General features: G+C 37.8%; 1 protein-coding gene across 1 annotated transcript in view; it reads right to left on the bottom strand.

The window, feature by feature from the left end:
- Positions 1-27462, bottom strand: part of cfap299 (cilia and flagella associated protein 299) — a 57553-nt gene that overhangs the window by 9774 nt on the left and 20317 nt on the right. The window contains exon 3 of the mRNA XM_026931352.3: positions 26777-26867. Coding sequence (XP_026787153.1) covers positions 26777-26867 — 91 coding nt within the window. The remainder of the gene's footprint in view (positions 1-26776; positions 26868-27462) is intronic.

Here is a 27462-nt window from a genome sequence, read left to right as displayed (position 1 = left end):
CATGTGTAATTCTTATTATTTTTTAACAAATGTACAATTTATTTAGTGTTTCTTTTCGTCACACTTTATCAGTAGTTTGGATGAACTGAACTTCCAACTGAAGCTGCTAGTTTATAGCTATATAGTCTATATAGAAATAATAATCTCCTGTTGTAGGGATTGTAGTCACTTGCGTTTTTAATGCTTTGTGTACTAGATTTATGTAGAAGGCTCTTAGTTTTATCTGCTGACGACCACATGCCTTTCAGCACATTTGTAAAACTTGAAATAATAAGTAACATGATAAGTCTACATTACAATTACAATTACATTACCTTTTGTCGAGTCCTGGGAGTGGACTGTGAGACAGGAAGTACCGGAGATTGGAACCCGCGACCACACCCAGGTTTGAAAACAGCTGTCATACAAGACCAAATGAATCAAGCTCAGTTCAAACTGACTCGGTTCATGTTGTACCTACTATATTTGTATTTAAGAAATTAATCCCAGAAACCATCGATTCTCTGAAAGCTTGATCATTTTATGGACAAATTATACAGATGAATCACACTGTATCACACTGGGCAGGGCACAACAAGAGCTTGACCATAACTGCTCCCTAATAACACACGGTATCATTGCTTTGTGGTAGAGTTAGTATCAATATCAAATATTTAATGATTATTGGGCTGATATGTTTTAACAAAGCAGAGACAGATTGACTTTCTTAACACCAGCGAAATTATCATGCAGTTGGTAGGAGAGGGTTTTATAGATAAGGAGTGTGTTTTTTTGTAAAACACAAAGATGGCTATAAAGTATGATTACAAATGGACAACTGTACTTTACAAATATCCAAAGGCTATGGACTCTACTGAATAAGGAGGTTCACAGCCTTTGTTTTTGGCAAAGGAAAACCCTCAAACATCCACCCCTCAGAAACTCTGAGCGGAGTAACGGAAAAATGACCGAATGGCTTTTATCGCGTGGTTGCACAAGCGCCTTTCTCTGTGGAGGGAATTTCCATGGACTTATTTTATCTCTTAGGTGAGCATCAGGGTGGTACCAGACAGCAATGCAGAAGTGTTCTTTCACAGCAACGTTCAGGCTTCCTGGTATACCCCCTTCTACCCCACCACCTCGCAACAAGAACAATCATGCAGTGTCAGGAAGGCTTGTGCAGGTGTCTGAGGGTGTCAGCTGCTCTCTGTTTATTATTGGTGGGCTGTGCTTTAGGAGGAATCCCAGGCCATCACTAACAACTGTGTAAATTTGTTGGGGTAATGAAAACATGGCCTGGACGACAGGAATGTTTGAGGTCCTAGTCCTTTTTTGGCAGGCTTACTCCTTGTCCCTCTTTAGGTGTTCCTTTTGGAAAGGGGGGTGGGGGGGTCTTATTTGACTTGGAAGTGACTTCACACAGTAGGACTTGTGTAATAGATGCAGTGGAAACCAGATGTGCTGAGGTGTGTCGTTTCTGCTGGGATCGAACAGAATTCCACTTGCTTGGGATGCAAACACCAAAAACTGATAACTTATTGTAGGTTGGCATGTTGATCAATTGACAACACCTTATGACACATTAGTAGTTGTTGGAAAGTAAGAAAAAAACAAATGATAACAGTTACAGGTTAAATTCAACTGTTGGGGTCTATGGATTCTGCATTATAATGATGCACTGTACAAAATTAACAGGTGTCCACTATTAAAATTTGACATCATGACAAATGATACCATGTTCAGTCAGGTACCTAATTATTATAAGAGAAATGAGATATGAGAAAAAATAAAAACGTCCATGACGTTTCCACTCTGCATCACTATGAGTTCCACTAAAGCTCTTGTCTTTGCCTTCTTAATGCACAACATACCCACCATTGAAGCTCACTGAATTTGAAATTCTTTAGATGTTCTCATTCTTTTTAAAAATTCCATTCAAGTGAATATTTGCCAAACTTATTGGTTAAAAACTTAAAAAAATACTAAAACATGAGTGAATTCACACCTTTTTCTTGTTAAAACACTGCAATACAAAGCACTGTGAAACAAATGAATTAAAGCTGACAGTGATGGCAGGCAATGCAGGACTAGCAATGGACTCTCATGCATAACTTAATACCAAAGACCTTCTATTAAATATATTGCTAGCTCACAGTGAGGACTATATTGTTTTCATTCTGCTTACAGTATATTTCCTTTGTGTTTTATGCAGCCCATGGGAGTGTTGCTATAGCATGATGTAGTACTTTACATGCAATAAATTTCTTCTGTATGCATTTTAACACTTTTGCAGGACTGTAAAAACTCCATGTGATAATTAGTTAAAAACCGTGCTTAGCTTTGCAGGTGCCTGCATTTTTAACCTGTGCTATAGCTTTAGGTCTTCAATCTGTCAGTAAATTGTTGCCAGTGTCCTCTTGCAGTTCTCTTTATCTGCATCAAATTAATCAAATCTGGCAAATGTTTTGTATCTTATTTTAATGGCTTTGACAGACCTCTGCGTGTGTGTGCAGTATGGCGGAAAATAATCAAAAGATGCTGCTTCCTTTCACTTATAATCATAGGGTGTGTCCCAAGACAGATGTCTTGGCACAAGGTAAAAAGGGAAAAAAAAAAAAAAAAAGTACGACTTTAGCTGTACCAAGAAGCTGCTTGCACGGCTGGGTGGTTAGCTGTTTCAATCTGTATTTACTTTACTTTAGGTACTTCTTAGCATTGTGTGATCAAACACCACTTAGGAAACAATGAAAGAAAGAAAATGCATAGAGAGTACACAAAACAAGACCTGTTACCTATGGAAATCGAATGTGAAACAGGTGGTGGAACTATGGCTGGATTTTTTGGGGAACTGCAGTTTTAGGGGTTGTGTTATGCTATGTGGTCACCAGTAGCCCAGCATGTGTTTCAAAGATGCAAGGAAAAGAAGAAAAGAGCAAAAAAGTTCTTATAAAAATGGGAGGAGAGAAGGGATTAGAAGATTTGTTTACCCATGTGTTCAGCATCTCTGTGGCTTAGGAGTTTGTGCAGGAAAGCAAACAAAACAAGGCCAGGTGTCCTCTTATCCCTTGTCCAAATGCCAAATGTCCAATAACCAAATGTGAGATGTAACAGAACAACTGTAGCTTGTAGATTAGTTGGTCAATCAGCCTGGCATACAGCTCTGAGCTGTTTTTTTGCACAAGTCGCCAGCAGAGCTCAAACCACAAAATAAGTGGTTTTGAGAACCCACATACATCAAATTAAAAGGCAATGAAAATCAGAAATGCTCTCCAGGTTTTTGTTTCATTTTTCAAGGTTTAAGGTTTAGACCTGAAACCTTCACAAACTTCTTCATACCTTCATTTTTTTTCTTAGATTGCTTCCATGACAGCTCTGGGTAATGTCTCTTCCTTCCAGCTCAATCAGGAGAGCATAAGGACAGCCCTGTTAAAACCTGTATGTGGCTAACAGAGCTTCAAACCACAGCGCATTGGGAGCAAAGGAAAGAGCAGCTCCAAATTCTGCCATATGGAAATAATGGAAAGAAATGAAGTCACTTCAGATCTGCTGCACCATAAAAGATTGTCGCAACATTGTATTCCATGCTAAGTGCACTCAGTGCTGGGTTCTCTGTAAATAAAACTAGTTTAAATGCATGCTGGTGACTGCTGACTACAAATGCCAATAGCTACTCATACAAATGCCATAGCTACTGAACAAGAAGTAGTGGGTTTTGTGAGGCCCCATGAGGTGGGTACCCTGTGGGATGGACAAACTAATAAGCCATCTGCTGTTTTCTCAGCCCGTAACGAGGAGGAGGAAGAAAAAAAGAGGAGGATGAGAACCTATTGCCAGAGCAGAAGTCCTTTTGCCATTTACCTGATGCATACACCCGTCAGTTCACAAGTAAGACCCCTTAGATGCTAACAACCTTGGGTGATCAGCAAAAGTAGGTAAACAAACAATTCACCTTTTAATATTTTTCTTTTTAATATTGCTTCTTTCTTTTTTCTTTTTTTTTTTACATATCAAAATGTTTACAACAGTATCGGGATTTATCATCAAACCTAAATAACAAAGTAAGCCTGAATATCTTGCCCGGTGTATAGAGATGAAATGGATTTGCTTCAGTTATAGATTAAGGTAGGTTTTTTCTACCTACTATTAATATCTATTTACCATAAAGTCACCTTAAACTCAAAATAATTAAAAATGTCCAAATATTAAACATGCATGTGCAGACTGGTTAAAGTGTGAAAATGATCACTGCAATACTTTTGACGCTTTCTTTAAGGAAACATGAGCAAGGTGAACACCTTGTTGGAAAATGTGAGTTAATATTGAGCATTATAAATTACACAAGCCTATCATGTTCCATTGTGCAAGTACAGGCCAAGCAACACCAGTTTACCAGTGAAAGATGGTTGAAACATGTAGAGCTTGCAGTGTTTCCAAACAGCATATTCAAATAATCTGGCAATCCTGACGCAGGTCTAAATATGCAGCCATTTTTTGGTTGTCTAATGGCATCTTTTTCTAGAAATGCAAAATTAAGCCTTTTTTTACGCAGTCAATATTAGATATATAAAATTATATACTCTACCTTTTAAGAGTCTAATGAAACAGTAATTGAAAACATGCTAAGTCAGAAATAAGTCTTGTTCCTTTTTGTTCAGTTTGACATGGTGTCAGGTGGGTTAAAGTCCTGCAGAAAAATGAAATAGCTTCTGCCAGGAGAAAAATAAAAAGTTCTTGAAATACACATATGAAATCCTTGAAAAACATATATTACTGAATTATATCAAGAATTATAGGGTCAAAACCTTTGGCACCAATGACAAAAACACAAATCAGTCAAGCCTAGATTTCCTACACTGATTCAACCAAACATAGACATGGCTTTCCTTTTTCCACATACTTTTGGCTTGCAAATTACTTATGGGAAAGAAAATTTAGCTCGGACATGTGCAGAGTACCTCAGCTCTTGGGAGACAAAGGGACTTCCATGTTTGTGAATCTGCTAGAGACTTTTCCAAAGAATGACATACATGGATTGCAGGCTCATCCTAACTACCTTTTTTCCAAGTCATAACTTTTTTGTGCTTCTGAGTCACTGTGGGTTTCTACACTACACTAGGAAGACAAATCAAGCAGGACTTAGGAAATATGGGATTGCCACACATAGCACATACAGGACAACAGTGAGGAGCTGTGTCTTCATGTCTTCTGTATTCGCCAGGCAGGGTATGCTCAACTGTGTATCTTCACCACTTGTGTTTCAGTTCACAAAGTCTCGAAAAGCTTTCCTGGCCACAATGTTTAACTTTACACACCCTGCTATGATGGAGCATCCCAAGTTTCCAGAATTGAGTTGGGCTTCCTGATGTGAACCTAGACTTTTGTGCAAACGAATGAAGGATTCTGGGTTAGAGAAGGAAATCACATTGTCTTTATTAGAAGTGTTCACCGCCTGCACAGGAGAGTAATGCAAAGCAAAGCAAAGCAAAGCTGATGTTAACCAGGACTGAATAAAACATGCAGAACTGCTCCATGTCAAAGCTTGAAAAAACTTCAACTCCTCATCAACTTGAGTGTGTGAAGGTGAAGGCCACCGGGAATCAATGGTACTTTAACCAGTAATTTAAACCAGATATTCCCCTACGTGTATGAGTGTTCATCCATTAAAAATAGCTCATTATATTAGCATTACTAATCACTGATATAGACTTGATGCAGAACTGCTTCATTCACTGTATCCTCCTGTAACGGACCTGGGCTTACAAATATAAATTCAAAGAATGCTATCTTTGTTGTTGCAGTTGCTCACTTGAAAAACAATTTATTTCACAGCACATTTATCAGATGCAAGGGCCAGAGTCTTTTTATTCCCCTCTAGGAGATTAACAGAAGGCTGAAAGCCTACACGAACTACATCCTTGCTTCTGCAGGTGCACTTGAGCGGCACCTGAGCACTGGGATTTGTCAGGAGCATTTTATCAAGATGGGAAGGCTTGTGAAGGCGATTGTGTGCCTTAAAACTTAGCTTTATTCATTATTGCCTGCCTTGATTTTGCGTAGGATGATTCGGACCATTGAGTACTTTCACTGATTTACAGCCAAGAAATCCAACCTGAGTTTGAGTAAACTACAACTTTATTTTCTTTAATAAAATAAAGCCATCAGTTAAGAATGACGATTCAGGATTTCCTTTTTGTTTTTAATCTGGAACATCTGTTGAGTGATTGCAACATTTTTTTAAATGAAGAGTTGTAAATGAAATTCTTACCACAGTTAAATCCAGCATTACCGATATCCGGCAACAAGTGAATCACTTGCTACTAAAGCATAACATCCTATGGTTACAACCACCCACAACAACCAGCCTGAATGAATGAGGAAGGTTTATGTGAAAATCAACCTTCTCAAATTCCTTGGTCAGACATAAAAGGTCTGCCACATCCAACTTTATTTTGCAGTGTACTCCCTTCCTGTTATTTAAGAGGGATGTTTTAAATTGAGTAAGGGGCAAATAAATGTGGCACATAGGTATTCATTGGGAGTAATAAAAAAGTCTCAAAGAATGGGTGCCTCGCTAACTTGGGGTATGCTGCAGCTGGACGGCACATCGGGTGACTCCCTTTGACATTCCTTTCATTATTCTCAACCACAGACAGAGAGAGAGATAGAAAGAGTGAGAAAAAGAATGAGCTGTGCAACTAAGAACAGGTTTTCTACCAACGGCAATAAACAGAGGCAGTTTAATTTATTTTAGCCACACCAAAGAGATATGGTAGAAATTTGTGCATAGTCTGCACCATTTCTTATTGCTTTGATATTTTCTTGTTACACTTAAGCTGTCAGAACATATATGTGAGCTGTGAAAGCTGTGAAATGATTATCTTAGCCAAACCTCTAACAAAACATGGTTGTATTAATTCAAAATAAAACCTGATATGTTGGATAATTACTATAATACCGAATTATTATGGCTAATGTCTCAAGGTCATTAGAATGGCATGAATTTTCAAATATATACTTTGTAAGCCTAAGTCCCGATAAAAAAGCAGTCTAATATATCCTAATGCATTGCAATCATGATAATTACACAGTGCCTCTGGCCTGAACACACCAAGCCTCCTGTAATTAGGAGGGACAGTCCCAAATGTGCTGTGATAACATTCCTGCCCCTGTGAACACTGGAATTTTGGGACAGTCTTCTCTTTTCTTCTGCCCTACTGACTCAGACTTTGAGTTCTATTCTTCGTCCATTTGCTTGGAATGGCGCTACAGGCTTTAGCTCAGCGCCCAAATGGAATTAGCCAGGACTACTCAGGCTGCTGCGTAATTAGCCCTGCTTTTTATTTGGAACTGAGCTGAGTTTGAACATGCTCATTGGTTCACATTGAGAGCCAGCACTGCCAGGTGGTCCAGCACATCAGAGAGAGAAGAAAGAAAGAGAGAGAGAGGGAAAGAGAGAAGGAAAGTGAACAGATCTTAAGCACCCTTGTATGTTTGCACAGCATGGATTCCGCAGCCATTTCATCCATCTTGCGTAACAGTGGTCGGCTCATTGTTCTCGGAGATGCTGACAAGGTGCAGGAAAAACCACCAAAGTCTATCTCGTGAGATCTAATATCTCTGCTAGAGACGATTCATGGCCACTTTGATCAAAAGGAGTGTGACTGCAAAATGTCATGAGAGATGTCAAAAGAAGGCTGCACAGGTGCACACTGCATTCACAATAGGGGGTGAGGTGGTGGAGGTGGTGGTGGAGGGTGTTGTGTTTCTGCTGTATCTCTGTGAGAACACCATTCAAAAACCTTTGAGAAGCAATTATTTTCTCTCCCACATTTTTGGTACAAGGCTGGCCAGCTTTTGCTTCTATTACTCCAAAGAGATTTATCTAATTCCACCATTTCCCCACAATTTATCTGAATCCATGGCTACTCAGAAACCACAAGAGTTTGAAAAAAAATTTTCCTTGCCACAAAAGAAAGTTCTGAGTTCACATTTTGAAAGTTCTTCCTCTGGCTACTCGCCCCTCTTCATTACCATCTTTACATTTACATTCATTACAAAAAAATACCCTACAATACCTAACCTCACCCATGATATAAACATAAAAACCCATGCCAGGTCAAGCTATGTGATTCAGCCCCATCTTTGATGTTCTCTTCTTTAAATTACACAACCGTGATGACATAGGTTTCAAAATTGTGTTGTTTACTGTAGCCAAAGAATGCTTTTCATCTGCCCACACAGATTCATTTTAGGGAATGCTGGTCTTGTGACCATGTGGACCAGTGGTCAGGTATAGTAAATTTGCCTATGAGTCAAGATTATTACAAGCTATGGCACAGTTTTAGTACTATATAATTATAGTAATCACAGACTAATGTACGGGCATTATTTAAATGCAATCACATTTATAGCCTTGCACTGGAAAATGCATTTAGATTGTAAGAGCTTTCCTGAATCCAAGCAAAAATTATGAGTATTGTTCCCTTAATCTGTGACAGATACAATACACACCACTATTCAGCCACTTTGATGAAAATGAAAAAAACTTTAACTTATCTTTTAAATATGCAGGGCTCTTGCTATAATCATTGGTTAAAAAAACAGGAAAAAGGGGAGGCTGCGTGTCTTCAAAGCACTGGGTGGAGAGTAATTTCCACCCTTGCATGTTTACATCATTGTGATCTTAACAAGTTCACCAAAAAGCTACTATGGGACCTAAAAGAAAACATACATTCTACACTCTCATGTCAAGCATCAGTACATATTATGTTTAAAAGTTCCATGCTCTTACATATGTTCAGTTTTTGCATCATCACACTCAAAAATATAATTAAACCAGGATATTTTTCTGAAAAAAAAAAAAAAAAAACAACAACAAAAAACTCACGTTGTGGTTCTTAGATTTTATGAATAAGCTATTTACATACCCTCTGGGTGACATGGCAAGTTGCAAAGCAGGTAGTAGGTTTGCAGAGCAGCGCCCAGTGACTAATCCGTTATCTACTTTGCAGTGACACAATGTACATATTGTGTAGATATGTACATACGTACAGCCCAGTTCCTGATATGCCACTGTGTATTGAACAATAGTGTTTAAATAAGATAACTTTAACCACTTAAACTCCCAGGACCTGTTGGCTGGTCCAGTCTTAAATTCCTCACTCTCATAACTACATTCTTTTTCTATTAGGTTCAATATACTTACATAAAAAAATCACAACAGTTACTGAATAATGTTATGATGGATACCTAAATAATATGGTGGAGGTTAAAGGGTTAACTGACAAGGGTAATGCTCATAACAAAGAATGAAAAGTACTTTCTCCTTTCAATAGAAACCATGATTGACTGCAGTAAATTGTGCAAACACACACACACACACACTCACACATACACACACACACACTTAGTTTATGGATACATGCCAAACATATTTAAGCACTAAGAGTACCACACCCCCAAACCCACCAGATTATAAATGTGTTGTAATGAATGTTTATACTAGCTAACCTTCCATATTATGAAGTATGCACAATATAATTGAGGGTCAATATTTGCAGCTGGCTTGCAACCACACAAAGACAGATTTCCTACGTGCAACAAAAATTATGGATAATGGATAATACTCTTGTTATGAGTCCAAACAGCCCAAAGTTCTGGAGCCCTATAGGTTTTATTAGGATTCTTCTACTTTCTCTCCTTGAAGAAAAGGAGATTTGGCGGGAAGGTGTAAAATTGCACCCCTACGTCCCCTACTAGCCTGATGTTGGCGCTATAGTGCTGTATCATCAGTTTTGTTCCATATCTCCTGAACCATGAATACAACAAATGTTTTCCCCCTCCCACAGATTCCTTGGCCTCAGCCAAACCAAAAGGTTCAAGGATCAACAATCCCAATCTCTATCTACGTAGATTTAGCATGCATCTTTTAGAACCTGTGCAGGCAACAAGTTATTGAAATAAATTTGATTTAACAGTAAAACATTTTCACTATCATCAGGAGATTGCGAGTTCGAATCCCAATGCAACCACAGCCATCCACATTGTGGGGAGTCCAAGAGAACAAAACGGGCTCTGCTCTCTAGCATTACTCTCTCCCCTGTCAGTCACAGCGACACTGGCGAATTGTGGGTATTTGTGGGTGTTGAAGAGGACAGTTAACACTTTTCTCAGAGTGTGTTCAGCTGCCCTATGATGTAGCATGTTTGAAAAGACCCCAGCGTCCCAGAGGAACCTCCCTGGTTGGTAGCTGTTGTGTGATAGCGGAGAGATAGTTAGTGAGCAGAAATTCACCAATTAGGAAATTGAGAGAAAATGGGGTTTAAGGTGACCCAAAAATTGATAAATTAAAAAAATATATATATTGGCAAAACCAATTATTGGCAAGCCAATTAAATTAGTGCATCACCCATATAAAATAAAATACTATATCTACCAAAATTGTTCTAGTTACTTGTCAGGAGACTGCCAAAAATTGGTAAACTGATAGCAGTCTGGCAAAAGACCCTCCTCACCAATGAGAGTGACAGAATTCTGATGACCCCAAAATTCATGTGCAATAGATGGTGCAATAATTATAAAAAGTATATAACTCAAAATTATTTAGTACTCAGCAAATATTGTGTCCGACAGCCAACTGAATCAAAAATCAGCAAACAATAATTGTCATCCCAAACTACAAACTCCATTTCCCAACAGTCACTGCCGCCTACAAACATGGCTGCCACAGACTGCACTTTCCAGAACACACACACATTTCCGCACCGGACTTTTAACAGGACTCACCTGTTGCTTAACACACACTCTCAAACTCACCCTTTATAAGGGACTTCCACTCATTCGTACTTTGTGAAGTATACGTCAGTATTGTCCCAATACACCTAACGTTACCAAGCCTCTTTTTCTAGTGTTTGCTATTTTGATTTTGACCCATTTTGTATGTTATTGTTTTTTCTTCTCTGCCTTGCCTCCTACAGTCTGTTTGCACATCACATGACTTTTGTCTGCTTTTTGATTCTGTTACTGCCTAACAACTTGGATTTGTTCGTATGTGATATAATAAACTGTCTTACCTGCATCTGCAGTCGTGCTGGCCTCCATTACGTGACAATAATGAACAATCATCATAAAAAACTAAATGTATCCTCTATAGACTGGGCTGACAAGAACTTGTTAAAAACAGAAAGAAACAAGTAAGATAGTAATAATATAGCAATAAATCAAAAACAGCAATAATTTCAAACTGTCTGATTAAAAAAAAAGAAAAAAGATGCTAGCATGTAGTTAAGCACTTGCAAATGTGGTAACATTTTATTGGATGCTAAATAGAGATGATCATTTCAGTGGTCAAAAACAATTTAACAAATGAAAGGCTTGTTAACGATTGATTCTTACTTTTGTAATTAAAGGTTAAGCATCCAAAAATATACACAGTGAGGAAATGAGGATATGATTAGACCTTTGATGTGTACAATAGGCATAAATAGGAAGACAAGTTTGCTCTATATTTAGAATCGAAAACATTGCTTCATTCATCATGAGTAAACCTACAGAGTGGAAATGGCTTTTAACAACAAACAACTATGAATATTATCCGTATGATGAGAGAAGTGGGATTTGTACATCAACAGTGTAATGAAGATATAAGTACAACCTTACAAGTTTTAACGCAGAAACCAGAGCTAACCTCACAAATTTCAGGCAGGATTTCACAACCACCGTCTGTATAACAGAATCAGTACTGAGCTAGAAGAGTTACTTACAAAGCTTTACTGTGCTATAGCTAGGGATTTTGAAAATCATGAGGAAAAAAAACAGATATTAGATTAAAAAACAGATATGCGTCAGAGGCATTGTATTGTGAACCAGAGGAAACATGATTTTGTGTCAGAAAGCAGTGTCTCAGCACACAGTCAAGTGTATTTTGTGGGAGCACTGTGCTTATGCTTAGGAATGTGGGAGAATTGGTACACATACTCATATGCAAAATGGGGTAAAATGTGGTTTTAATAAAGTCACAGCAATAAACGGACACTTAATTTTATATTAGCACTAAGCCAAAAATAACAGACAGCTTTATGGACATTAGACAGTCTGTTCTGTGTTGTGTTAAAAGATGCCCTGCCAAAACACATAAAAGCTCTGAGTCTTCAAGTAAATATCTAATTCTAGGGTTTACACTATCATTTTTAAACAGTACTTTTCCTCAGTTAAGCTGCTTTCTTTTGTCTCTCCGTAAATCACCAATCACTCAAGCTATTTCAACTGACATGAGCGTTTGAGAACCCTATCCTTTTATTTGAGAGAAAACCTAATCTTCCCCTTATTAGCCTCAATGGGGGGTTGGGGTAAGTTAGCGGAAGTGGGCAGTGGCTTTTAGCAACCTGATCGTTAATCCTGGCATAAAAGCATGTTCTTATGTGTTTATTTGAAGCTTTTTCATTGAATAATAGCTTGATGAATTACAACAATATTTCATCAGCGACAATCGTAAATGACAAAGGTTTTTTTGCTTTACTGAAAAGGACAGAGGACAGAATTACGAGGCAATTGTGTGATACCCCAGCCTTATGGAACACATCTGGAAGTGGCTGCACGGATGTTTCCTAATACCAGCCTATTTTAAAGGAAATCTTTACATACACATTATGCTCTGGTTACAGCGGTCTAAGATACTTCCTCTTCCTGTTGATTGTTCTTGTAAACTATTTGCAAGCAGAATTTGTTTGTTACATCCAGACAAAATGTACACAGTGGGTTCCAGTAGAATTAGCAGAGTTAGATTAAGACACTCTCATTCCAGGAGAGTTTGGCTCACTTCTAGCCGTGAACACATATGGTAGAATTCAGCTGTGTGCACCCAACTATTAGTGTTATTAAGAAAATCCCTTTCACTGTTACACGTGTTGCAATTACAATCCCTCAAACTGATTCTTAATGTAATTACTATACCTGACTAAAAATCAAAGCAAAAATATGTAAATAATAATGTGATTTGCATAAAAATAGTCAGTGCAAAAATGACCTTGTAAGTTTATAGTAAATGCGAAACAGTTACATACTGGTAGGAGTATAATACTGTAAGAACACCGCTGCATTTTAGTTGTAGTGTAGTTTTATCTCTTTTATTGTGTCTCTTGTATAAGTGTCAAAATCCGTAAATAAATAAATAAATACATAAACCTGTTAAAATGATTGTGTGTTATTTCATTTCAGTTCACATAAGATACTATAAGACAGGGGTTCCCAAACTAGGTGACCCCCATGTAGGGTCACACTTAATTTACAAATAGAGTCATGAGAGGGTCTCCTCTTTTGTTTTATTCATTTATTCTATATTTATTCTTTATTCTATAGTGTAAGTCATACTATGAATATCGTTCTAACTATGAAGATGCATTTTGTAAGATACTATTTTTAAATGTTACTGAGAATCACATTTAATTTAAAATCACATTGAATATTACGTGTATGTGCCATTTTAGCCTTTATCACTGACATGCTGCACTTGATTACGATTTCAGCAATAAAAGTGGACAAATTTTTCCGTCGATTTACCACCAACAGGTTCCTCAAAAATACTGAGTGACTGCCTGAGTGGAACAACCGAAGTCAAGAAAACAAACGCAAAAATATATGAAGACATTGAATATGGATTTACAAGTCCTAAATTATAAAGCTAGAATAAAAACTGTACGCAGTCAAGGCTTAGGGTTCCAGAAAATTAATATTAATAAAAACTTCGGGTCTTTTACTCAAAAAGTCTGGGAACCCCTGAAATACGATATCAAGTTAAATAATAATAAGAAACTACTAAAATGAACAGTGAGAACAACCTTAACAGATCTGATGGTTCTTAGTCCTGAATACCACATTATAAACAAGAGCACACTATATGGATTATCTAGTTAAAATATCAAGCTAACTAGTAAACCTTAGCTACCTAGCTAGGCTAACATTACCTTGAACTACCTAGCTTTATCTTCGCAATTAAACCTGTTGCATTTACACTGCTTCCCTAAAATAATTGAAGCTATGCTTTTTTAAATCAAAAAGTAGGATGTCAAACTAATGAAAGAAATGAAACATGGGGGAAATGAGCCAGACAAGGTTTCTTTGCATCTTCAGGAAAATGTTTTTGGCATCTAATTTTACAGTAAAATTAATGATACCGTATGTTTTTACTGTATTACAATATAGCCACAGGAGTGTTACAGTAGCTACACAACAAGGTCCTTTGATACACTATTGTCATTATTCTCTCAGAATACCAGGCAGCCTACAGTATGGAACTGTAAACCGCATTTAAAGTGTTATACCTCAGGGTGTCCCAAAAGTCTCCATACATAGGCGTAATTAACACTTTTAGCGAAATGTCTTTTTTTAAGTACGAAAATTTTTTTCATACTTAGTTTATATTATATATTTTTTCAGATAGGCTTTGAAAAGAAGAACATATTGGTTTACCAGGAAAAGATAAGCACAAAGATCATTTAAAGGAACGCGATCAAAGTGCAATTACATGCATAATAGCAGATTTGTTATCACAAGTTCATCATGAGTGGGAGAGACGACTCTGGGTGTGTTTACAAAGAAATGGCAAAAGTTAAAGTTACATTTTGCTAAAAAGTGTTAATTTCAACTACGTATGGAGACCTTTGGGACCCCCTGTAGTTTGAACACAGAATCTTATTCTAGAAATTCTTTTCAGTGAACAAATTCTTTACAGTGAAATTTAAGAAAAACATGTTGTAATACCATTGATGAAACTTCTGACATACTATCAATTAAAGCCCTGCGTCATAGTGAGCTCTAAGAGTACAATAAAAAAAACAACTGCAAACAGCTGGTGGACTGTACACACACACACACACACACACAGATGTATTTACACACCCTGACACATTATGTTAGACGGCCTGACATCTAGTAAGGTGGAACGTTTCACTGTCTTTGTGAAAAATTGTTTCGTTTATAGTAGCTGGAACTAAAGTAAGTGGTTAAAATCCAGGCTAATGCTATGTCAGTGATGTGTAGTGATAATAAAGGTTAACCCCTACAGAGCTCATTCCTTAACAGATCCCACCTGTAGCTATTAAGTACTGAAAGACTGTAATGACCAGTGCACTGACACTAACCAGAGTTTTGTCACTCTCCCTGTAATTTGAAAGCTATTCATAATTTTTCCTTTGTGAGTCAGACTTTTTTTTTTAGTAAAGGGTTTTTTTGATCACTGAGTCTGGCCAGTGGAGGCTCTGCAGTAGATCTGGATAAGTGGCAGCTATACGTGTGACCGGAAAGAAAACAAACCCCAGTGGCCCACTTGTTTAAGCTTGGCTCTCAAACACCATGGGCTTCTTCATGTATACACTGTGAGGTGCCTGGTGCTAAACATGTGTTAAACAGGAAGTTTTGCTAATTCAGGACCTGCACTAATGAGGTACTGCTGGGCTAGTGGTATTCTCATTGTCTTCTCCATGGCTTAAATCAGCAGGATATGTACTCATAGGTCATAGGTGTTTATATTTAAACTCAAGCTCACTGTCCGAGTGTCTGAGTGGACGCTGCTCTATTTATTACATCTTCTGTAATCTAAAGAAGCAGGATTAACTTTGGGCCTAGGACACAGATCATTAGTGGCTACGTGCTTGAAAAATAAGTATGCCAAAGCATTTGTGTCATTGCAGGTCTTGATTTAGGTAATTAATATAGGCCTTGGGCTCATAAGGCTGGCTAATTTGTGGAACCAGGTGTTGAAACTGCTTATGGGAGTTTGTACACTCTGGCTAAACTTTCCTTAAAGGGATCAAATGCAAGTCGCCCTGCTCAGTAAATACTTAAGTTGCCCTCTTCCTCTATGGATGCAAAGCACTGTGACTCACTATTCCAAGAAATCTCAATTACACCTACTTTTTGCTGTTATTGGCCTCCAGCAACAAAGACAAATATTGTTGCACTACCATTGTATATACAGTATTGCAGCTTCGCTTTAGCTAGGGAGGTCACAGTTATCTATGACTGATCCCACTTTTCCATTTTCAGTACAGTACCAATATTATAGCTTGACTGATACCCAGTATTGCTCTGATACTGATATATTTACTATGTTTGAGCCAGATACCACAAGGTTTTTTCACCAACCTATGTGAAATATTAGATATGTCTAATGTCTCTCAAGACAACATGCATTCACAATATAAACTACATCAGTGGATTGGCAAACCTCAAATCTGATTTTACCAATCCAACTTTTCAGACCAGTCCCTTTTCTTATATTGGATAAGGGTGACCTCAGAGCCAGGATTTCAGACAATATTTCTCCATGCTTGGTGATCAAAGTGTCGACATTCCTGGCTTAAATCTCCAATCTCATTTTTGGTGCTTATTGCTGCACTTTCCAATGTGTGGGCCTCCAGAGAAGTCTGTATGGTAGCTGGCTGGCAAATGTGTCTGAAACATTGAAATATTTGTCTCTGGATTTCCTCCTCAATCATAGGGTGCTGTTTACATCTTAGTCTGATGGTCTTGTTTCAAAAGAGGAGGGAAACTCCCAAGCTTGTTCAGTCTAACTTGCAGCGGCCACGTCTCTGATCCATAAAGAGGAGCTGACAGGATTATTGTTCGAAAGAGGTACATTGTGGTCTTGACTGATATGTATCAACCCTAATACTTGGTACTGGATATGTTTCTCCTTAGTCACAATGGTTAGAAAAAGTGCAAAAAGAACATTACAGCTAAACATTCCATCAACATTTGAGAATACCTTGCCTTTTTAAAATTTACAAATAGTGTTTGATCTTCAACAACCCTAAACAGACTGAAATCCTGTGTAAAAGATGTCTGAAGAGGACGTATGTAGTGCTGTCTGTGACAATATCTTGTTCAGTCGATTCAAGCTGAAGAAGTTAGATCGAAAAATTAGAGAGAAGTGTTCAAAAAAAGCTTCAGAAACTTCTGGAAACTCCTACAGTTGTGGCAAGGCATCAGTGTGGCAAAGCCTGGAAAAACATTTTTGTATGAAGTGTGTGCAGCTGCTAAGTTTAATTGTTTTTTTGGTTATGGCCTCAAATATAAACCTGTTACTGCAACAGCAATAAAAAAATTTAGGAAAAAAACATTTTGAAAAGCTAGGTGTCCCCTAGCTCTCCCTAAGCAGTGCTTATTGAAAGCAGGAAGATACCTAAAACTGCACCTAAAGTGGGAAGTATCAGGGCTTAAAATTTCTCAAGTAGATTTTGTAATGGATCCCAAACTAAAGGTCTGTTATTGGAGGCAGCGCTGCAGAGGAGATATGTCCGACATCATGTTCCAAAAAAGCAGGATCAAAGTGGGTGACATAAGCCAGCACACTCTTCAGAGTAGAAAGATAAATGGACAGCATGGGCTGTTATCAAAGGCCTGCCTGTTTGTGAGATTCTGATTAAAGCGATGCAGTTCTTCTTTTTTTTCCCTTTCCCAGTGGAAATAGGTGTTCAAACATGACACTGTTTGGGTTGGCCTGTGACTCCGGTAAGAAGCTCCCCTCAGACTGCCAGTGAGACCCAAGGGCAGTTGTGCTGGTGTGCTGTGGGCCTGAGGGTTCAGTGTTTTCACAACACTTTCCTGGCCATGGCATACGCTGTAATGGCCTAGAATTAAATCCTGGACAGATCTTCTTTTTTCCTCTTTTTTCTCTTCCCACTAGGTAAGATCACAGAGTAGTATCAAAATATAAGCCTATTCAAAATGGTTATGAATTTGCGCAAAAAGGCCAAACTATAGAAAATCAAGAGTTAAGCTTGTAATTAGGAAGACTTAATCAGTATTATATCCAACTAATTAACTCTTACTCATTAGGGTTTCTATACATTTTGCTTGAGACCTCTTCTCGGTTGTCCTGCTAAACAAATCAACTGCAGGACTCTAATGAAGTTCACTTCTGGTAAATGCTCTCGCATTGTTCTAATGTTAATACACCAGAAGCAGAACAGAGATAAATATTTACTAAATACATTTTTATTTCAGCACAGAACAGTAACTTAACATCAGGTGCAATGGCACTTAGGCTGAAGCTGAGCCTATGCTTATTCTACTGAAATGTGTTTATCGCTGCTGTCAGTTTGCAGTGACAGATACCAGGCCTTCCTCTAACTAAAAAGATGAGCAGATTTTGTTTGTCAGGAGGTGAAGCTAAACAAGATAGAGCACATTTACTTCACGAAGCAGCAATATCAGTTCAGCCAGATGGTGGCTGGGTGCAGGAAGCTGATAAGGAGAGTGATGACATTTTAACTCTTAAGAACATGTGGAGGATAATGGCTGGTTTCAGTACAATCTATCAATGATTTTTTTAATCACATTTGAGTGCTAATTTTCCCAACATAGAGCAAGCCTAGATAGCAAAATAATTTTTTTTGATAATAAATTTTCATGATTTATCACAGTAACAGACTTAATGTAAGAACCATAAAGCCGTAAATGACCAGTAATCAATTATCCCAACTGTTTAAAGTATGACTTTAAAAGGTTTAAGATAAATTCATAATGCATTCATTTCATCAGTTATGCATGGGTTATGATGGTTGTTTCACATTACACCAGGTTCACAATTTGTGTGGAATCTGTATTCAACCATATCAAAACCTTGCACACTCTTTTGGAAACAGACCCAATTTGAGACCTCAAATAACAAGGTACGATTTGTGGGATACTACATTTACATAATTGGTTGTGATTTGTGTGGAAGAAAATAATTAATTAATTGTGAATTCCTAAGATTTGAAGTACAAGATCTCTTAGGGTAAAGTGATTAATTTAATACTATCTGACTTTCTAGCAGATGCATAAATCTTGAAGTTGAACTATGCACCTGTAATCATGCATTACAATGAGATGGAACTATGAGAGGAATTTGGCATGCCATATCCTTTTAAATCACAAGTTATACAGTGAGGTAAGTTCATTGGTGCATACATTAAACTATGACAATAATTCACCAGGAACAATAATATTTTAGGCGAACAGATATGCAAACCAAAGACATTCCTTGAGCTCATCTAACAAGATTAAAAGTTCAGAGATTCAGAGGTGTTAGATTAAAGTAGGAGAGAGAAAAATAGAATGGTGTGAATGAGACAGAGAGAGGAAAAAAGACTCTCTCATCGAAGACATGTTCAGACCTATGTGGGAGAAATGCTGTACAGTATTTACTCAGGTGGAATAATACACATCTAAGCAGGCCACTGTGTGGTGACAAAACAAAGAAGATTCCAAAGAATGTGCTCCATGTGCTCCTAAGCCTGCTCAAGTGTAATTGCATTTCCCAGTTGGATAGTCAGCCTTGACCAACAACAGGGGTTCACGTGAGAGTTCCAGCCATAACTCTACAGTCACAGCGACGTGATATCACTCACGATGAAATGTATGAACTTCAGACTCGATTATAAAATTAAGACAAATGTTCTTATCTAATTGATTCATATAACTAACCAAACTGTCTAGGAAGTAACTATTTCTGCTAACTTCAGGGGAAATTATAAAATCTTATATACCACCAGTTTTGACATAAATGCCTGGAAATCTTATTGCCGGCTGTTATGGAGCAGGTGTACATTCCTTAGAAAGAAGAGCCAGAAATCCTTCAGAGAGCAGAGGTTAAACGGTTTCTTACACGTACATGAACACATGTCGTATGTCATGCTGAAAAATGAGGCCTGTAGGTGGGAGTTGCTATCATAATATCATGATGTCAAAAAGTGGATAAGACGGAATTCCATAGTCACTGTGAAAAAACAGTTGCACATTGAACCTATCAAGCGGACAAGGATAACAGGGCCGGGTGTCTTCCATGGTGCAGTTGGTGATTGAAAGATGCAAACAGGGATCATCCTTCGCAAAATACTTTTCTTTTTTTTTTTCAGTTGTTTGTTTGTTTCAAGCAAAGATTCTGTGTTATAAGAGAAAAGATCTGTTTATTCCTGACACTGAATCACTGATGGGGTATTAGTGGTTGGATCACCAGTCCTCATTGTACTGAATACATCATTACTCCTTATCCTTATAATGGCTCCCAATTCATAATTCTTTTGTTTTGTAAAACCTGTTTTGTGACCCCCTTCTGCAGCAAAAACTGATTCAGCTGTTTAGTTACACCATATTGCCAAAAGTATGTGGATAACTGACAATCACATTCATATGTTTTTTTTTTTTTTGAACATCCCATTCCATATTTAGTCCCCCTTTGCTGTTATAATAACCTCCGCTCTTCGGCGAAGGCTTTCCACTAGATTTTGGAGCGTGGCTGTGGGGATTTGTGATCATTTAGCTACAAGAGCATTAGTGAGGTCAGGCTCTGATGTAGGATGAGGAGGCCTGTGGTGCAGTCGGTGTTCCACTTCATCCCAAAGGTGTTCATTGGGGTTCAGTGCAGGCCACTTGAGTTCTTCCACTCCAACCTTGTTAAACCATGTCTTCATTGACCTTGCTTTATGCATGGAGGGCAATGTCATGCTGAAACATGTTTTGGGCCCTTAATTCTAGTGAAGGGAATTCTTAAATCTACAGCATACAAAAACATACTAGACAATTCGGTGCTTCCATCTTTGTGCGGGAGACTCACGTATGGGTGTGATGGTAAGGTGTCCACATATTTTTGGTCATATAGTGCATGTTTGAGTTATGATGAGATGAAGAGAACTTTACTTGTATCACATCACCAAAACAGTCCAACCCACCAATGCTTTCTATCCTCGAATGTCCTCCCAGTATTCTAAACGGGAGTGGCCATGAAAATGATATACTGTTCCATCTAATCTTGCTTTAAAATACACAAATGCCCAGAAGACTGGAAAGTGTCTTTTTTTGACAGAGCTCATCAGGAAGCTGTACCTCTCATTGAGCAAATCCAGATAAGGCACATTATACTCCTATCAGCCTGAAAATGTGCTGAGTAAAAATAGATCAGACTACACTCAATCCTTTCTGATGATTTTAGGAAAAGGTCACAGCTGTCCATTAGAAGAAACTATTAAGCAGGATATCTTCCATGCTGTTACCATCTTTTTTATCAATGTTCAGATCATACTGCAATGTCCAGATTCTGTCTGGCTTGATTTTAGCTGCTTTGTTTAGCGTACATCATGGCCCAAGATCATGCAACTGCACCTTGCATCTATTACATCTGTTATACCGTTCATTTCATGGGTCACATTTGATGGGTATGGTGCGGGAACTGAGCTTTTCATTAATGGCAGCTGCTTCTTCCAACTGGGGCCAATCATCTCAAATATCTGCAGGGAAAAAATGGAGAAACGGGATCTGCCTTCACTGTGCTTTAAAACATCAAACGTGTCACAACAGAGTGATAGTTGTGAAATTATTTTCAATTTCTTCCATAAAGCGTCTAAGCACCAGCCACAGGAAATGGTTTGAAAGATCCCTGTATTAAAAGTGCATGCAGAAGGTTCAAATGAGTTTAACCTGTTGTCATTTATTTATTTCCTCAAAGAATGGGGCTCAGTTTCAGATCACTGGATTTGGAACTGTGTGTTTTAATTAAGATCTGACAATTTGTAATTATCTCTGACGACTTCCACTGGAAAGTCAAGACAGAAAGATTTCCCTATTGGAAGCTGATGGTGTTTGCGAAAAAAGACAAAATTGATTCCATGAAACCCTGAGAAAGTTTTATAGAAAGTTTTGAAATAATCAAATTTTGACACCTTTTACAAAAGGTTACCTTTGTCCACTCTTTGAATGAGGCTAAACTGGGGGGTCAAATACTTCAACCGACCCCCAGTCCTTTGTGTGGCTTTCAAGGCAGAGTCACACGATAGCTCTGTACGACTCTTTTTCGAAGGTGCTTTCACCTTTGGTCAAGTGCTTTGAAACCAACATGCTATTGTTATTTTACTGGCCATGACGGGGACAAAGGGCCGACTGACCGGCTCGCACACTGACTGTAAACTGATCTGGCTGGGAATTCCACTCTCATTTCTATACTAAATGTGATCTTTGGACTGCATGACTGACCACCTTATTATCTATATGCGATCAAGGCTTATCAATATACACCATGCTGGGTCCACAGACCAAAGACAAGCACTTGCTTTGTACAGGAAGTCCTATTTGAATAATTGGTAAAATTCAGTTTATACTGAGGCAAAACATTCAGATAAAAATAATACATTAGTCGCAATACGTTTGTAATGAATGTATTATAAAAAACCAACAAAACAAAAATCTTTGAGGATAAATGAAAAGGAGAAATCTTTCTCTTTGTTAACAGTTCTCAGGTATTCCTTTGTGTGATAATGAAAGTTTAATCACATATCAAATAAAAACACCTTTACAAGGTGAAAAAAGCAAAAGTGTCCTATCTAACATAATTAGCATGGTAATATTTACTTTAAGGGAACAAAGTCTGCAAATAATTAGAAGATTATTAGTAACTGCAAATGGACTCGTACTGGTCGATACGACATTATCAGCTCTAAGGTTATATAGGTTTTATCGTTAACTCAGCAAGAACAAAAGGCAACTGAGGCACCATATGATTTGGCTAGTGATTGTAAGCTCTGTGGAAAAATATCCCTATTTCTTAAATTATTATTCTTTTTATTTTATATTATTTCTATTTTAAAGTTTCTGGTCTTCTATGCCGTAACTGCAAGAAAAATCTAAAACTCTAATTTAAAAAAGTCTTAAACACATGTGCTAACAATATGTTCAGAGATGCACACATCCTCAAGCCAGCCACAATACGCATGACTATGGGTGTTACTGTTTTAAGTCCTGACACAGTATTAAATTCTAACAACCATATGTGTGCAGTATTTATGTTGTGCTGACATTTTGAACATAAATTTTTAGGAGCTTTGTGGTTTTAAAACAGCTACACATGGAATGTGTGGATGTGGTTGTCCAGTAGGCTTCAAATCCGGACTCACACAGAAGTGTTAATAAATCGATGTATGGGCTAAAGTGAAGTGAAATACTGAATTTCCGACCCTCACAACATTAACAGGAATTCTGACAAGAATAAATCTGTTAAAAGAAGCTACAAGCACTAGCTCCATCCTAATCTGACTTTCAGGTAGCCTTTATGAATCCTGAGACTATGTTGGAACTCCTCCTTTAAACTTTGCTGGCAGAAAATGCAAACAGGGCATGATTGCTGACATCATCGTATCACTTGCTAAAGAGAGAGAGAAAAAAAAAAACAAACAGGAGGGTGGCGTGCGGTGGAGGGTGAGGTGGGGGTTAGAACACCTTCGGTTTCAAATGCGTACCTCCCAAACAATGGAGCCCCTGAGGCACCTTAGCACAGGTGTGACCTGGATTTGATAAACTTAACTTCTTACCCAGAGTAAATAATGCCAAAGCTGCCCAGGTGCACCTTTTGTTTGTGTGTGACTTTTGGCAGCGGTGCGACTTTCGCAACAGGGCCGGGGGAGGAGAAGCACAATACGTCCGAGCTCGAGGCTTTATGAGCTCAGCTGATGGCACAGATAACGTAAAAAAAGGCCTGGAAGGGTCGGCTCGTTCCCTCCAACACTCCCTGCTCTGAAGTATGTTGGCAAAGACGTTGAATGACACTAGCACTGTCGTAGCTTCTGTTGTTTAAAAATTTTTGATGGGATCAGTGTTTCAGGTCTTGGCTGTAGGCTAGACAAACAAATAGTTTTATTACTATTTTTAAAGCTGTCAGCAGATTATTACCAAATCATTTATCTGACTCAGCCCTACTATTACAAAATAGTAGGGCTGCACTCCAAATGAGAGGAGACATAAAAGAAAGTATGTGTATAAATGCTGTGTGGTCTTCCAACATGATGCAAAGGATTTGTGTGAGGAAATTGGTTTTAATGATTTAGCAGACTACATCATACATTACACTCCTGTTCTCACAAATGGAAAGGTTAATAATTCACACAGCGTGTTAGTGAACAGCGCTATGCTGTGTGCTGAGAGAACATGTTTGATCAGGCAATCCTGAGGGCTCAGATAGACTTCTTTACAGTATAGTTTACACTAGTGGGTGGTCTTAATATTCAGCTTCATCAAAGATTAACCTTTTTTTTTGTAATGTGATTCTTTTTTGTAATGTGATTCAGAGAGCACTATTTTTATCCGGGCTAAAGGAGGCAAAATCCTTAGATTATGTCAAGGTAGGATGCTAAGGAAGAATACCAACACAGAAAATGAGAGCAGCGGGGATAATTCAGGCTTTCTTCTATAATCATGTTTGACTGATCTGCTCAATTTACATTATTTAAAGCTTGCTGGCGCCAGTATATCTGCGTAGGTGTGTAGGAATTGTGAAAACTATGAAACATATTTACAAATATATATAAAGTAATACAAGATGTATTAAAGTAATGTCAAGAAAAATAACAATCTATAATGTGAATGTATAGCAGATGTTTTTTTAGGACCTTTGTGTATATGATGTCTCATATGAGATTATATTTTGTTAGAAATTCTGAGGGAGTGGTATTACGCGCTCAAATGTTGGTTTGATTTTAAATAGAGTTGGATGGGAGGGGGCTAAGAAAAAATAAACATTTTTTCAAATGCCATTTTTCATCAGAGGAAGTGCTTTAGTGGGGGAACAAAATGCAAAAAGGGGTCATGGGGGTCATGCTGGCATAATATTGTTGGTAATACACAACAGTGTTTTGTTCTGATGTTTTTCTTCTCCTCATTTCTAAACACAGGAAGCGCTATACCAGACAGTGCTTGATTCACAGCTTTTTTTTTGACTCTGCTACAGTGGTTTCTTTGAATATTTGCGTAAATGAACAAGCTGTAACTGAGTCTTTTATACCAGCCTTGGTAACACCGGCTTATAATGCTAAATTGAAGTGGAGGTGTAGTATTGTTTACAGAATCAACATTTTGGGGGGAAAGTCTGGCCAGGGACTCTGTCTACACTTGCCTGCCATACCTCATGTGATCTTATAATTGCAACTGCAAAGGGGTCATATAAGACCCGACAAATTGTCGGGATATGTATACCTGTCTCCGGTTCGCCATTTATTCATTTACCTCATTTTGCACGGTTCTTGTTTCATTAAAAACATGTAATGTTGTCATTAGTTGATGCACGTGACAGGTAGTGATGGTAAACACGTAGCCCTGTGTAAGAGGTCAAACCAACAAATAGGTCATTTTAGTCCTGAACTCATGACAAACAAAGCTCTTTCACAAGTGTAAAGTCACAGACACATTGGACATTGGACAAACTGTGTCAAATGTCTGCAAGAAAGTTATACCACAGCGCCGCTGAATTCTCAAATCTGAAGTTGTTGATTACTTTTCTATAACAGCATGGCTCTGAGAGCAATGCCAGCTCTAATTCAAATCACAGGTTTATATTAATACACTTGTCCTAATATGCTATCATTTCTGTAGTAACAGCTCATTCACAGGGACTTCTATATATAATCTGACTTCTATAATAATAGATAGATAAAAAAAAAAGTCTTCAGAATTGAGGATTATGCACTTTCAGGTTTCTCTGTAACAGGACAAGCTGCATTTTTGTGACCAAAAAAACTCCACAATATTTACCTGAACGTGGCTGATCTCTTAATACACACAGTGGGCTTAGCAGAACTGTGTGCAGTCTTAAGCATTGGTTAATCTGTATGTATTGAAGGGCAAAGTGAACTTTTTTGCTTTAACTGGATATTTTGTCCGGTCATCAGATATCTGATTTATACTCTACATTACATAATTACTCACTCACTCATGTGAGAGAGCTGTAAAAAAAAAAATCACAAACAACAGTGTAACTATGTACAGTACAGTACGGTATGCTCAGTGGCCGACTTGGTGGTTCATTATTTATTTCACTTGAAAGAGAGCTCTACTAAAACATTACTACTAAAATGCTTTGTGCATGAATTGTGACTACTGGAAGTAGCAGTAATTTTTTTTTTTAAATAATCCCAGAATACAACTTGACTCAGAAAATATAAAAATATTCTGCAAATGAAGTTTTCATGTTGCACTTTTCTAAACTTGTTGTATTGTTGATATAACATACACATTACTGTACAACATAAAAGGTTACTGCTCAAATGCTTACGTTGGTGTTACCATGTGGTACCAATATGAACGTAGTCGAGGACTTTAGATCTGCGCTTCAATAAATAAGGATTTATTGCTGTATTCAGTGACCCTGCGCTCTGACCCCAACTTCCTAACAAGCTGGGATATGCGAAGAAAAGCGTTTCACTGTGCTGTAAAGTATATGTGACAAATAAAGGCTGCTTCTTCTGCTTCTTCTTCTGCTTCATGGCACTTCAGGTCTCAGTATATATTTCTGGCTGTGCTACTGGCCTGATTATTAAGATCTTGAAGCACTTTAACCAAACAAAATAAAAAATACCATACTAATTTTGCAGCACTAAATTTCAATATTTATAATTTGATTAAAATTCTGACAACAACCAAAGACCAAGAAGTCGAGAAAATAAGCCTTCCCATCACATAAATTTCAAGCCTCTGTTTACTGTAATTAAATTGAATCATGTGGCGAATTTGCAAACAGAATTTTATGTCCACCATACAATCAGGCTAAAAGGCTTTTCTCTGATCTTTGCTGCAAGATAGTTTTTAATTGTGCGTGTAAACTTAACTGCTATGGCTAATGGTGTGATGTGGGGTTGAGAGAAAATTGTGTGTGTGTGTGTTCAGCCATCCCCTGCTTAACACAGTGTAGATTTTGTTCTTGTCCTGATGGAATTGGCTAAATATTTTGCTGGGGGAATCCCGTTAGGTAGTGAACACAGTGCTGTAATAATGTACTCACATGATTTTTCCCACTGCGGTTGGCCTCTTCACGCTCGGCCAGGGCTCTCAGGAAGTTGTCTTTGAGTTCTTTTCCTGCACTTGCCAGGGTCCTGGAAAAGTCAACAATGAAAACATTTGAAATGTTCCTTTAAAAAGGTCTTTAATGCCTAAAATGTTCTCTTGATGGTTTTCTTTAATTAAAACCTACACACACACACACCCCGTATATATTTTAAAATAAAGTTTTTATAGCAGTCATCACATCTATTCACCTCTTTCTGAGGTAATCAAAGCTGACCAAATAGTAAACTTACTTATTTTCAAGAAATATTCAATAAGACTAAGCAAGATATAGCAAGGCACATGCCAAAATAAAGCAGAGAGCTAGATGATGGTGCTGAAATGAAAATTCACATAAATACATGTCATGAACCTGCAGCATGAAGAGTCTAATTTTTAAAATATATTAAGCCACTAAGTACTTCAACATGGAACGGAAAAAATAAATGCAGCCAAACGGCGTTAAATCACAACTGAGTAACACACAAAACAAGGAGTGATTTATGATTTGCAAAAAGTGCACAGTCCCAGTGAGTGATTTCAGTCCAATAACGGGATTTTAGAGGTAATTAATCACAGTGGGAAATGCTATTGCATGAATTTTCTCTCTCCTGCTATTCACCTCTATCTCACGTTGAATGTTGC

The sequence above is a fragment of the Pangasianodon hypophthalmus genome, chromosome 24, assembly GCF_027358585.1.
Source record: "Pangasianodon hypophthalmus isolate fPanHyp1 chromosome 24, fPanHyp1.pri, whole genome shotgun sequence".
Taxonomy (NCBI): domain Eukaryota; kingdom Metazoa; phylum Chordata; class Actinopteri; order Siluriformes; family Pangasiidae; genus Pangasianodon; species Pangasianodon hypophthalmus.
This window is presented reverse-complemented; position numbering and strand designations above follow the sequence as displayed.